The 14,043-nt window shown below is 43.6% G+C and overlaps 1 protein-coding gene and 1 non-coding gene across 7 annotated transcripts in view; both read right to left on the bottom strand.

The window, feature by feature from the left end:
* The window catches only part of AFG1L (AFG1 like ATPase), a 237,418-nt gene extending 228,579 nt beyond the window's left edge, over positions 1-8,839 (bottom strand). For 2 of the 6 annotated variants that reach the window (XM_055260677.2, XM_055260662.2), the window contains exon 1: positions 8,487-8,839. In XM_055260677.2, the coding sequence (XP_055116652.2) occupies positions 8,487-8,625 (139 nt within the window). In that variant the 5' untranslated portion in view covers positions 8,626-8,839. The remainder of the gene's footprint in view (positions 1-8,486) is intronic. The other 4 variants (XM_055260685.2, XM_063630705.1, XM_063630702.1 and 1 more) reach the window with 2 other exon arrangements.
* Positions 8,840-10,779: 1,940 nt separating this feature from the next.
* LOC129477634 (U6 spliceosomal RNA) lies at positions 10,780-10,881 on the bottom strand. The gene has a single exon (XR_008655831.1). It is a non-coding gene; the product is annotated as a U6 spliceosomal RNA (small nuclear RNA).
* Positions 10,882-14,043: the final 3,162 nt, after the last annotated feature.

Here is a 14,043-nt window from a genome sequence, read left to right as displayed (position 1 = left end):
GAGCTCAAATTAGAGACCAGGCTGGGCATGTTGGCTCACACCTGTAATCCTAACACTTTGGGAGGCCAAGGCAGGAGGATAGCTTGAGCCCAGGAGTTCCAGACCAGGGCAAGCAATATAGTGAGACTGTGTCTCTAATTTAAAAAAATAAAAAGGCCAGGCGTGGTGGCTCACGCCTGTAATCCCAACACTTTGGAAGGCTGAGACAGACAGATCGCTTGAGATTAGGAGTTCAAGACCAGCCTGGCCAACATGGCAAAACCCATCTCTACTAAAAATACAAAAATTAGCCGGGTGTGGCAGCTCACACCTGTAATCCCAGCTACTCAGGAGGCTGAAGCACAAGAATTGCATGAACCTGGGAGGCGGAGGTTGCAGTGGGTGACAGAGCGAAACTCCAATTGCCAAAGTCAAGGAAACTTTTCTTTTGAGCTATCGACAGCTTTTAACAATTAAGTAAAGTATACTCCTATAAAAAAAATTTGGAGCATAATTGTTTCTCTCTACCTGATTTCTCCAGAACTTGAAAACTATTAGTGAGTATCTTAACTTACGGCAATAGTTATTTGCATAAGTGCAATAGAAATCTGTTTTCATTTGTAACAGGGCACAATTGCAGAAACTGGTTATTTTACCAAGGTTTGGACTGGAGTGGTGTGCTTTCCTTTAAGGAATCAAACTTGACTTATAGAGCCAATAAAAGCTCCTTTGGAAACTGGCCTCGTATCTTGCCCACACAGTCCCTGCCCAGGGTTCCTGACCTATAGTAAGTAAGTAAGTAAAGTACAGGCCCAGGAGCCCCAAGTTATCTTGGAACCTCAAGAGAAGAGGTATTTACTCAACTCATAGGTATTTGAGAGTACAAACCCATGGCTGGGCTCAGCTTTAAAAAAAAAAAAAGTCTTATCTGAGATTCCTTCTATGGAACAGAGTTCCATCAAAGTCAATTTTAAAAGCCTATGTGAAAAATAATTATTTTTCCTGCACTTTATACAAATATCAGGCCAAGTACAATAAAGCAAATCCGTCTTACCGTGATTTGTCTTTAGTAAAAATGGGAGACTGGAGAGAAAAATTATGTTTCAAGAACTGTGGTATACCTGCTATTAAATTCTACTCTCGGGCTGGGAGCAATGATGGCTCATGCCTGTAATCCCAGCACTTTGGGAGGCCAAGGCAGGCAGATCACCTGCAAGAGTTCGAGACCATCCTGGCCAACATGGTGAAACCCCGTCTCTATTAAAAATACAAAAATTAGTAGGGCATGGTGGTGGGCACCTAAAATCTCAGCTACTCAGGAGGCTGAGGTGGGAGAGTCACTTGAACCCGGGAGATGGAGGTTGCAGTGAGCTGAAATCATGCCAACTGCACTCCAGCCTGGGCAACAGAACGAGATTCTGTCTCAAAAAAAAAAAAAATCTAGTCTCATCAGTTGTTTTTAAGGTTTTTCTGCAATTTAAACTGACTCTGCTTATTCTTGTAAATCAATCAGTGATCTTTGGTTGCTACTCAGAAGAAACAAGAGGAATAGATCATGTAAAAATCTGGATCAATATTCTAATCCTGGGCACATATTGGAATCAGCTAGCAACCCCACATGAGCTTGGTTCCAACAGTTGCCCAGTTCATGGAAAGCCTTCTAAGTTCATTTACTTGGAATAATTTTATTTATTTTACCTTACTTTTGTGGAATATATTGCTATTGTACTCTTTGTGAAGGAATGCAGGATAAGCTTACTCAATGTGCTCTTAAACTGAACAGTTATTCATCTTCCAGATATCACCTTTTGTCAGAACTCAAGAGTTATGAAAGGCCCTTGCCATACCCACGCTTTCTGACTGAGCTCCTCTCTACCCTGAATACCAGAGACCCTAATAGTTAGGCAGGAATAGCATTGCCCCTATTCAGCCTGAAGAAGTTGCAGAAGATGGATCTTTGTTTCTCTTCAACCTTTATTAAGGGTTCCCTTGTAAAAGGGAGTGGGGGGAAATGTCAGAGGCATTTGAACTCGAGCAACTCCATTTTGAATAAGGGCTGGGTAAAATAAGTCTGAGACTTGGTGGGCTGCATTCCCAGGAGGCTAAGGCATTATTAGTCACAGGATGAGATACGAGGTTGGCACAAGATACAGGTCATAAAGATCTTGCTGATAAAACAACTTGCAGTAAAGAAGCCAGGCAAAACCAAGATGGTGATGAGAGTGACCTCTGGTTGGCCTTACTGCTATACTCCCACCAGCACCACAAAATCCTCCATTATCATAAAGATAATCAGTCTCAGGGATAGGCATGACATTCTTTTCTAATATAATAAATATTAACAAAAATCCAAGAAACATGAAATAAGTTCACATAAAGATATTCATCTAATTGGATAACAAAAAGTAAGTTCAGGCCGGGCGCAGTGGCTCATGCCTATAATCCCAGCACTTTGGGAGGCCAAGGTGGGTGGATCACAAGGTCAGGAGATCGAGACCATCCTGGCTAACACGGTGAAACCCCATTTCTACTAAAAATACAAAAAATTAGCCAGGCGTGATGGCGTGCGCCTGTAGTTCCAGCTGCTCAGGAGGCTGAGGCAGGAAAATCGCTTGAACCTGGGAGGCGGAGGTTGCAGTGAGCCGAGATCGCTCCACTGTCATCCAGCCTGGATGACAGAGTGATATTCCGTCTCCAAAAAAAAAAAAAAAAGGCCGGGCGCGATGGCTCACGCTTGTAATCCCAGCACTTTGGAAGGCCGAGGCGGGCGGATCATGAGGTCAGGAGATCGAGACCACGGTGAAACCCCGTCTCTGCTAAAAATACAAAAAAAATTAGCCGGGCGTGGTGGCGGGCGCCTGTAGTCCCGGCTACTCGGAGAGGCTGAGGCAGGAAAATGGCGTGAACCCGGGAGGCGGAGCTTGCAGTGAGCCGAGATTGCGCCACTGCACTCCAGCCTGGGCCACGGAGCGAGACTTCGTCTCAAAAAAAAAAAAAAAAGTAAGTTCAAATGCTATAACCAGTGAGTATTAAGGGAAACAGAAAGTAAGTCCAAAGACTATTTTCTTAACTAGTAATATGTACTACTTATAAATTGTACCTTGGCAAGTAACATGTAAAAGTAAAAGAGAAACAAAATATGTATAAATAAATAAATAAATAATAAACTATACCAATTCATATGGCTGAGGAGGGTTAGTTCTACTCACATTAATACCTAATCAGGGGACAGGCCTGGTGGCTCACACCTGTAATCCCTGCATTTTGCGGGGACCAAGTTGGGTAGATCACCTGAGGTCAGGAGTTCCAGACTAGCCTGGCCAACATGGCGAAACCCCGTCTCTACTAAAAATACAAAAAAATTAGCTGGGCAGTGGTGGCACATGCCTGTAGTCTCAGCTACTTAGGAAGCTGAGACAGGAGAATAGCTTGAACCCAGGAGGCAGAGGTTGCAGTGAGCCAAGATTGCACCATTGCACTCCCGCCTGGGCGACAAGAGCGAAACTCCATCTCAAAAAAAAAAAACAAAAAAACCCTAATAGGGAATAAACTCCTATGTATGTATACTAAAGAGATTGTGGAGTTAAATATGAATCATCATTTAATAGAGGCACCTAAAAATATAATATTGTGATATTGTCAGCATAATAAAAAGAAATCACAAGATGTGATCCTCATATTACCTTGCTTCTATGAAATACATTTAATTTCTAAGGCTAGCTTAAAGAAAATGGAATTTCGGATATGCTAATTTTTAGGTTTTAGAAAACCTATAAACATTTCCCTCCCTGGCTTCTCTCCTAGTCTCCTAAGACCACTCTATGAGGCCCCCTTCTTCTGCTCACAAAATGTCAAGTTTCCTCAAGCACTAGCCCTCAGCTTTTGCTTTTTCTTTTCTTTTCTCTTCTTTTTTTAGAGACAGGGTCTCATTATGTTGCCCAGGCTTGTCTCAAACTCCTGGCCTCAAGCAGTCCTCCTGCTTTGGCCTCATGAGTAGCTGGGATTTCAGGCACAAGCCACAGGCTCTTTTCACCCTACACATATATTCCCAGGCTCATTCTTCTACTCTCATAGCTCTCAATGCTTCATATTTTCTTTCTTAGTCTCAGATCCCCAAATGTCCTACAACTAACTAGACTTATTTACCTAGAACTATAATAAATGCCTCAAATTTAACAACAAATTGAACCTGGGAGGCAGAGGTTGAAGTGAGTCGAGAGCCAAATTGAATCTCCCTCTAAAATCCTTTGGCCCTACCATTTTGTTTCATTTTTGTTTTGTTTCTTTTGATTAAATTGCCCAAACTCAGAAACCTAAATTGCTTTTTTATTGTTTTATTTTTTACTTATTATGTCATTATTTCACCTGCAATAGGAAATCTAAATTTACCTTCACTCCTCCCTTTCATTGTCTCCTCCAAGTATGTCCAAGTATGTTAATTTTTTTTTTTTTTTTCTTTTTTGAGATGGAGTCTTGCTCTGTCCTCCAGGCTGGAGCGCAGTGGTGTGATCTTGGCTCACTGCAACCTCCACCTCCTGGGTTCAAGTGATTCTCCTGCCTCAGCCTCCCAAGTAGCTGGGATTACAGGCATGTACCACCATGCCCAGCTAATTTTTGTATTTTCAGTAGAGCGAGGTTTCACCATGTTGGCCAGGCTGGTCTCAAACTCCTGACCTCAGGTGATCCGCCAGCCTCAGCCTCCCAAAGTGCTGGGATTACAGGCATGAGCCACTGTGCCTGGCCAAGTATGTTAATTCTGTCAAAGAAGTGTCTCTGAATTCCCTCCCTCAGCTGCCCTGCTCTCCTTCACCACAGCAGTAATTCAGCCCCTAAACCACTCCCTAACACTCTATCTACTTCAACTTCCACCTAAATAATTACCCAGCTTCCGGTATTCTCCCATCCAGCCATTTCTGATTTGTTTTTCAGGTGGCCACAAGAACAATCATGCTAAAACAGATCTGATCACTTCTATTCCTGAGAAACTTCCACTAGTGTCCCACTGAGCTTAGATATCTTAACATACTGTAAGAGACTCTTCTCAACCAGATCAGCCCACCTTTACAGCTTCATCTCTAGTTGCTCTCTCAGAGACCATTAACCAATAAGGGCCATGTACAGCTCACATCCACACTTTTGCTAAAAATAAAAAATCTGGCCAGGCACAGTGGCTCACACCTGTAATACCAACACTTTGGGAGGCCGAGATGGGTGGATCACCTGAGGTCAGGAGTTCAAGACCAGCCTCATCAACATGTTGAAACCCCCTCTCTACTAAAAATACGAAAATTAGGTGGGTGTGGTGGCAAGCGCCTGTAATTCCAGCTACTCAGGAGGCTGAGGCAGGAAAATTGCTTGAACCCAGGAGGCAGAGGTTGCAGTGAGCAGAGATCACACCATTGCACTACAGCCTGGGCGACAGAGCAAGACTCTGTCTCAAAAAAAAAAAAAAAAATTCTTCCCCTCTCCAAGCAGAGCTGCTTCCTCCTCTGTAGTCTTATAACACCTCAAACAGGCTTAGATCATGGTACAATATGTTATTAATGTTCACTGTTACATTAAAGAGCTAGTACAAATAGCAGTTAAGTTTGTGACTCCGAAGCAAAAACGCCTAGGTTTAAAATCCAAGTTGGGTGACCATCCTTGTTTATTCATCTATACAATAAAGACAACAATTTTTATAGGGTTTTATGAAGATTAAATTATGAAACAGAAACTGCTAGCAAAGTGCCTAGAACACAGAAGGGGCTCATCAAATGCTGGCTACCATAATTCCATCTGCCCCTCAAGGCTATGGGCTATTCAAGGGCTAGAACTCAGTTTCATTCACTTTTCCTTTTTTTTTTTTTTTTTTTTTTGAGACAGGGTCTCACTCTGTCACCCAGCCTGGAATGCAGTGATGCCATCTCTCTCAGCTCACTGCAGCCTTGACTTCCTGGGCTCAAGTGATCCTCCCACCTCAGCCTCCCAAGTAGCTGGGACTACAGGTGTGCACCATCACACCCCGCTAAGTTTTGTATTTTTTATAGAGAGGGGGTTTTGCCATGTTGCCCACGCTGGTCTCAAACTCCTGAGCTCAAGTGATCTTCCCCCCTCAGGCTTCCAAAGTGCTGGGATTACAGGTGTGAGCCACCACACCCAGCCACATTACACTGTACTAAATAGTAGACTTCAAAAGATGAAAAACGAAGATAAAATAGAAATGTACCCCCCCCAAAAAAACAGGAAAGGGATAGAAAATCCATTTGTAAATCAGACTCTGAATACTGAACAAAATTTCAACTAAAATTTTCCTTTTATTTAAAGATGGGGGCAGGGCACCGTGGCTCACGCCTGTAATCCCAGCATTTTGCAGGGCCCAGGCTCCGGATCACCTGAGGTCAGGAGTTTGAGACCAGCCTGCCCAACATGGTGAAACCCCATCTCTACTAAAAATACAAAAACTAGCCAGGCATGGTGGTGGGCACCTGTGATCTCAGCTACTAGGGAGGCTGAGGCAGGGAGAATTGCTTGAACCCGGGAGGTGGAGATTGCAGTGAGCCGAGATCATGCCATTGCACTCCAGTCTGGGAGACAGAGCAAGGCTCCATCTCAAAAAAATAAATAAATAAACAAACTAAAAATAAAGAGGGGAAGGGAGCATCTTTAGATACAATTAAATGGACCTCTAACCTAACTGCATTTTCATCAAATCTTCACACCCAGAATTGGCTAAATTTTGTGTATTGGAGAAAGTATGAGTATAGATTAATAGCACAGCCTTTACTTGAATCCAGAAGTTCTGACACTTACTAGCCATATATCTTCAGCAACCTTGGATTCATGATCTCCAAAATGAGGATAATGAGGAATAATAAGATAATGTATGTAGAAAGTACTTAGTATATTGTATGACACAGAATAAGCATTCAGTGAATTTTATATGTTATAATGACGCTCCTTAAATCTTTAATGTTCATAAATCATGGTATATACATAGAATGGAATACTATTTTTAAAACTTAAAACACGAGGCAGTTCTATTCATATGAAATTGATATGGTATTGATATGGGATGATCTCCGAGCTACTAAATTTAAAAGAAATTAACAATTAACAGAATTAACTGCTGTAAACACAAAACAATGTGTACAGCATGTTACTACTTCTTTTTTTTAATACGGTTATCTATATATGTATATGCTTGTACATACACAGAATGTATCTGGAAGAATACATAAGAAACTAGTATCACAGATTGCCTCTGAGGAGAAAAACTAAGCAGCTAAGGGATATGGACAGAAAAAAGCCTTACATTTTGCCATATTCTTTCTTGCACCTGTTGAAATTTATAGCATTTGCTTTTATTGACTACCAAAAATGAAAAATAAAATTTATATTATAATCCACAGCTTACACTACCAGAAGATTCCATTATATCTTTATTTATTTATTTACTTTTAACGACTACTCCAGCAGATCAGGGCTACCCCCTAGGTAGTGTGTGGAGCCTATTCCATTATACTAAGTGCATTATGCTAATCTTTGGAGAAAAACGTAAGGTGACCTAATCAAAGTTCTAGTATTAATTTCAACTGCATTGATGATAAGGATCAAAAACTGTCATATTTTTAGCTAAATTAATAAATAAGAATCTATTTATTAAGGTATATACTTTATTAAGGTCTATCAATCTATTAAGGTATATTACAGGGGTTGCTTGGATTTGAGAAAGGAAAACGAGTATGTGGATGAGGGAGACAATAAGAATAATTTCATTCATTCATTCAAAAATCATATTTGCACATCAAGTACCAATCATTGCGCTAAGTGCTTAGGAAACAATGACACAATGTCCTTGCCTTTGAAAAACGTGCAGTTTAGTGCGAATGTATAAATAGAGCAGTAAAACTGGCACTCTTGACTTGGTTACTCAGAATATACATTCATTCATTCATTCATGAACATATAACTCAATGAAGGAAGCCAGGGAGAAAGAAAGCCCGGTGACAAAATAATTCCACTGAAGCTTCTAGTGACTTGAAAAGAATACCAAGAATCGATTCCTCAATCTGAGAATGTGTGTGGACCTTCCTTCCTAGAATCACGATAGATATCAGGGCCTGCAGAGGTCCCAGGCGCGGCTCTTCCTCCAGTGCCCGTCAGTCACCAGCCCCGAGAGCTTGGAAAACGCAGAGAGTAGGGGTCCCCAGATCCCAACCCTACACCTCCATTACTTCAAGCCAGGCACTCCCACTAGGCTCAGCTCTCTAAACGTCCCGGAGGGAACAAACTCTGAGTCGACCTCTGACCCTCAAAATGAAAGTCACTCAGGGTCATTTCCCTCAGTGCTTAGGGCTCATTCACAGACAGTATAAAAGGTCAAGAGAAATGGAAACTCCTCTCGAAGAGCCCTCAGCTTCGTGAAAGCAGGAGACACCTGGGGTAGATGGGACAGGCAGGGTAACCCCAGAGGCTTCTCCAGTCATATGCAGTCGGCTCGGACTACTCATGGCACAGTCACTGACCTTTCCAAAGGGGCTTCCCAGGGGCGGTGGCCAGAGGAGCGAGAGCGGCGGCCCAGGCCCCGCACCCAACACATCTCCCTCTCAGCGGGCTCTGTGCTAAGGGGCGCAGGGTAACCAAGAGCGACCAGGAGGCCGCCATCTTGAACTCCGTACGAGGAGAGGAAGAGGAAAACTTTATTGAAACCCAGAAGAGAGACGGTGGCAAAGTCAAATCCCGCCGTGCACGCTGAAGTCTCCACCCGAGAGAACCAAGGGATCAGTCAGGGAACGTGACCCCCAGTAGCCACAAGGGCGGGCTCCCGTGCCCTCTCGTCCTTCCGGACGCTGCCAGCCGGGACTACGACTCCCAGCATGCAGTGGGGCGGGGCGGAACGGAACGGGCAGCTCCAGTCTGCGCAGTGGGTGGGAGGGCAATTCTCCGCCAGGCGCTGGTGGCCGGCCGAGGAACCCGAAGTTTTCAAGGAATTGGGAAGTGATTTTGACGGGTAGGCAGGTAACCACTCTTGAGCCTTTTAAGTTAGTTCACATGACCGAGATTCCGAAACCTGAATAAAATGGAGGTGACCCAATGGGCCCTCGGGTTTTAACAGAAGAGTGATGTCACTTCGTCACACCTCCCTAAATGGTAGGCCCATTTTTTATTTTACTTCCAGCGTCCAACTCATCTTTGACGAGTACCTGAAATGTGCGCCTACCACTTTCCCTTTTCGTATTTGAATAATATAAATGGTACGCACTCATATGCTTTGAAAGAATGTATAAGCGGCATGGGAAAGCCAAGGGCCTAAGAAGGACTGTTGGTGGACGGAGAAGTCATGGGACAGTGTATCCGAAGGGTAACTTCTCATTGATCAGCCCTAATTTGATTAAACAAAAAATGCTTTGACATACTATAATAAGCGAATTAGGAGTACAAATTGCTGTCCAGAAGAGGCTGGCAATCCAGTAAGCGAGATGAATTCCAGAAAAGATAATACAGGCCGGGCTAGGTGGCTCATGCCTGGAAGGCCCAGGCAGGAGAATCGCTTGAGCCCAGGAGTTTGAGACCAGTCTGGGTAACATAGCGAGATCCTGTCTCTGCAAAAAATACAAAAATTAACTGGGCATGGTGGCCTGTGCCCTGTAGTCCTAGTTACTAGGGAGGCCGAGGTGGGGTTGCGGCCAGGAGGTGGAGGCTGCAGTGAGCTGGGATTGTGCCACTGCACTCCTGCCTGGGAGACAGAGTGAGTCCCTGTCTCAAAAAAAAAAAAAAAAAAAAAAAAAAGAAAGGAGAAGGCCCAGCGCGGTGGCTCACACCTGTAATCCTAGCATGTTAGGAGGCTGAAGCAGGCATATCACCTGAGGTCAGGAGTTCAAGACCAGCCTGGCCAACATGGTGAAACTCCATCTCTACTAAAATATAAAAATTAGCCGGCATGATGGCGGGTGCCTGTAATCCCAACTACTTGGGAGGCGGAGGCAGGGAGAATCGCTTGAATCCGGGAGAGGGTGGCTGCAGTGAGTCGAGATCGTGCCACTGCACTCCAGCCTGGGTGGCTGAGCAAGACTCTGTCTCAAAAAAAGAAAAAAATAAAAAGAGAAGAGGAGGGGAAGGGAGGGGAAGGGGAAGGAGGAGGGGAGGGGGAGGGGAGGGGGAGAGGAGAAAAGGGGCAGGAGGAGGGGAGGGAAAGGGGGAGGGGAAGGGAAGGAGGTGAGGAAGGGGGAGGGGGAGGGGAAGGGAAGGAGGTGAGGAAGGGGGAGGGGAACGGGACGGGGGGAGGGGAAGGGAAGGAGGAGGGGAAGGGGGAGGGGAAGGGAGGAGGGGGGAAGGGGGAGGAGAGGGGGAAGGGAGGGGAAGGGGGAGGAGAGGGAGGAAGGGAGGGAAAGGGGTGAGGGGAGGGGAGGGAAAGGGGGAGGGGAGGGGGAGGGGAGAGGAGAGGAGGGGGAGGGGAGGGGAAGGAGGAGGGGAGGGGAGGGGAAGGGGAAAAGGGGAAGGAACAAAATAAAAAGATTTTTAAAATAAATTTTTTTAAAAATAAAGATAATTCTGTGTTGTGGAATCAATGAGAGAGCAGTTTAGCTGGTAAATCAAAAAGGCCTTCTAAAAGCTCAACTTTTTTTTTTTTTTTTAAGAGAGGTGGCCTCACTATGTTGCCCAGGCCCAAGTGCTGTGGCTATTCACAGACTCCCATCATTGTGCATAGTAGCCTTGAACACCTGAACTTACATGATCCTCCTGCTTCAGCCTCCCCAGTAGCTGGGACTACAGGTGCAACCACCATCCTAAGCTTTAAAGCTTTTTTTTTTAATTTTTAAAAACATGGAATATTTCACGAATTTGTGTGTCATCCTTGCGCAGAGATCATGCTAATCTCTATCATTCCAATTTTAGTATATGTGCTGCCAAAGCAAGCACTACAAGCTTAACTTTTAAGAGATAAAGACCTTCCAAGAACAGGGAATAGAGTGAAGTCAGGCAGGCAAGAAAGTCTGGAGTATAGGAAGGAGAAAGTTCAGTTGTGTGAAAACAAATGAAAAGACTACACTAAGAAGAATTCAAGGAAGTCAGACAGTTGGTCCACACTAGAAGAGGGATTCCAAAGAAACAAGAAAGAGAAAGTGTAGCATGGCATCATAATTTAGAGACGTCTCTACCAACTTGGTCAAATCATTTATGGAAAAAATTATTTTGATTGTACCTGTCAAAATAAGCCAATTTACACGTACTGTTTATCTTCTATCTGTAATTCCATTGCCTGACATGACAAACTGTTCTTCCATACTATGGTGATTTTTTTTTTTATTTTGTTTCTAATTTTTGGTGTGACACTTTGTGAAAGACCTTTTGAAAAATCTGATTGTTTCTCCCTTGACCTGCATATGTATTTATCACACTCAAAAGACTTTCAGAGAGTATTTAGATTTCATTATGTTTGCTTCAAAAAATCACTTGCCTTGGCCAATGAAATTATCCTTTATTAGAAATTCCAACAGCTTAATAATTATGGAGGTAATATAAGCACTCATGGATAATTTGGTTTTTTTTGTTTTTTTTTGTTTTTTTTTTTTGAGACGGAGTCTTGCTCTGTCACCCAGGCTGGAGTGCAGTGGCGCAATCTCGGCTCACTGCAAGCTCCGCTTCCCGGGTTCACGCCATTCTCCTGTCTCAGCCTCTCCGAGTAGCTGGGACTACAGGCGCCTGCCACCACGCCCGGCTAATTTTTTGTATTTTCAGTAGAGACGGGGTTTCACCGTGGTCTCGATCTCCTGACCTCGTGATCCGCCCGCCTCGGCCCCCCAAAGTGCTGGGATTACAAGCGTGAGCCACCGCGCCCGGCCGACTCATGGATAATTTGATGCCAAAGAAGACCTACAGGAAATTTTCACATGGTTGTGCAAGTAGAAACATAGGAAATTAACTTTATTTTGTACAAATGTAAGCTAATTTAGAGGGAAATAACTTAGATTAACTTAATAACTTAGATTGTAATTGATGTATTCAATTATGTTGTAATTGATGTAGTCAAGAGAATGACCAGAAGACTAAGTAGCCATTGTAAACCATTTTATTAAAACATTAATCCTGCTGTTCCTGCAATTCCTAAAACAAACAAAATAATTAGCCTGAAAAAAATTTTTAACATTGTCAGGAAAACTATTTGAAATAAGTCATAAAATTACGAGGTATTTTCCTGTCCTTGTTTAAAAAATCTTCCTAGAGAAAATGGCAAGTAGCTCTGGCATCTAAAATTAAGGATAAAACCAAACTAAAATAGTCTAGAGAAGGACAAATACAATGAAAGAAATGAGGAAATAAGAAAGAAAGTGGTCAATACAAAACATACTGAGTCAGGAGATATATTTGAGCTCTGATTTTGTCACTAATTCAAGCTCTCTCTGTTTTTCTTTTGTTTTTCTTTTTTCTTTTTTTTTTTTTTTTTTTTGAGACAGGGTCTTTCTCTGCCACCCAGACTGGAGTGCAGTGGTGAGATCTCGGCTCACTGCAGTCTTGACCTCTCTGGCTTAAGAAGGCAATCCTCCCACCTCAGTGTCCCGAGTAGCTAGGACCACAGGCATGTGCCACCATGCCTGGCAAAAATTTTTACATTTTTTGTAGAGACAGGGTCTCCCTATATTCCCCAGGCCCCTTAAGTGTTCCTCCCACCTCAGCTTCCCAATATACTGAGGATACAGGCTTGAGCCACCACGCCCAGCCTGTTTTTCTTATCTATAAAATTAGGGTGGTTTCTGTGTTGGCTACCTCACAGGTTTTGTGAGAATTAAATGAGATAATATATACAGCATACACAAACTGTTAATCAGAAATGATTGTAAATAGAAATTGAGAAAAATAATGTCAAAGCCTAAAATCAGGAACAGGCCCAGCACCATGGCTCATGCCTATAATTCCAGCACATTGGGAGGCCAAGGTGGGAGCATCACTTGAGGCCAGCCAGCCTGAGAAACACAGCGAGACCCCATCTCTATCTATTGATTGATTGATTGATTGATTGAGACAGGGTTTCACTGTCACCCAGGCTGGAGTACAGTGGCATGATCTCGGCTCACTGCAGCCTCTGCCTTCCAGGCTCAGGTGATCCTCCCACCCCAGCCTCCCTAGTAGCTGGGACTATAGGTGCACACCATCATGCCCGGCTAATTGTTTTGGTATTATTAGAGAGGATTTTGCCATGTTGCCCAGGCTAGTCTCAAACTCCTGGGCTCAAGCGATCCACCTGCCTTGGCCTCCCAAGGTGCTGGGATTACAGGTATGAGCCACCTTGCCTGGCCAACATTTTTTTTAATAAAATAAAATAAGGATATGCCTAGGACAACATAGATTCATGATATCCAAGAATTGTAGAAATAAGGAACGCACTCTAAGCTTGAAAACAGTGGAAAAAAAATTTTTTTGAGGCAGAGTCTCACTCTTGCCCAGGCTGGAGTGCGGTGGCGTGATCTCAGCTCACTGCAACCTCTGCCTCCTGGGCTCAAAAAATCCTCCCACCTCAGCCTCCTGAGTAGCTGAAACTGCAGGCATGCCCCATGCACTCACCTAATTTTTTTGTAGGGATGGGCTTTCACCATGTTGCCCAGGCTGGTCTCAAACTCTGGACTCAAGCAATCAGCCTGCTTCAACCTCCCAAAGTCCTGGGATTACAGGTGTGAGCCACTGTGCCCAGCAGAAATTTTTAAGTAGAAGAAAGTGCTACAGAACATCAAGTAGCAAATTCATGAAACTCATTAAGGGCAAAAGAAAAATATTTTCCAAGTAGGATCTAAATAAATGAGATGGTAATCCATAATAAATATGGGTGATTGGGATTTTCCATTTCCAGGTTCATGAGGTTGCCATTTTAGAGGATGCCATTGGGCTATTGACAGAGACAGACTGCAGATGGAATAGGCCATTGGCATGAAGCAGCCAAAATACCATTTCACCATTTCCTCATACTCTTTTTTCTTTTTTCTTTTTTCTTTTTTTTTTTTGTGAGACGGAGTCCCGCTCTGTCACCCAGGCTGGAGTGCAGTGGTACAATCTCAGCTCACTGGCTAATTTTTTGTATTTTTAGTAGAG

Source organism: Symphalangus syndactylus, chromosome 2 (assembly GCF_028878055.3).
Source record: "Symphalangus syndactylus isolate Jambi chromosome 2, NHGRI_mSymSyn1-v2.1_pri, whole genome shotgun sequence".
Classification (NCBI taxonomy): Eukaryota; Metazoa; Chordata; class Mammalia; order Primates; family Hylobatidae; genus Symphalangus; species Symphalangus syndactylus.
Note: the sequence above shows the minus strand (reverse complement) of the source record. Positions and strands in the feature narration are given on the sequence as shown.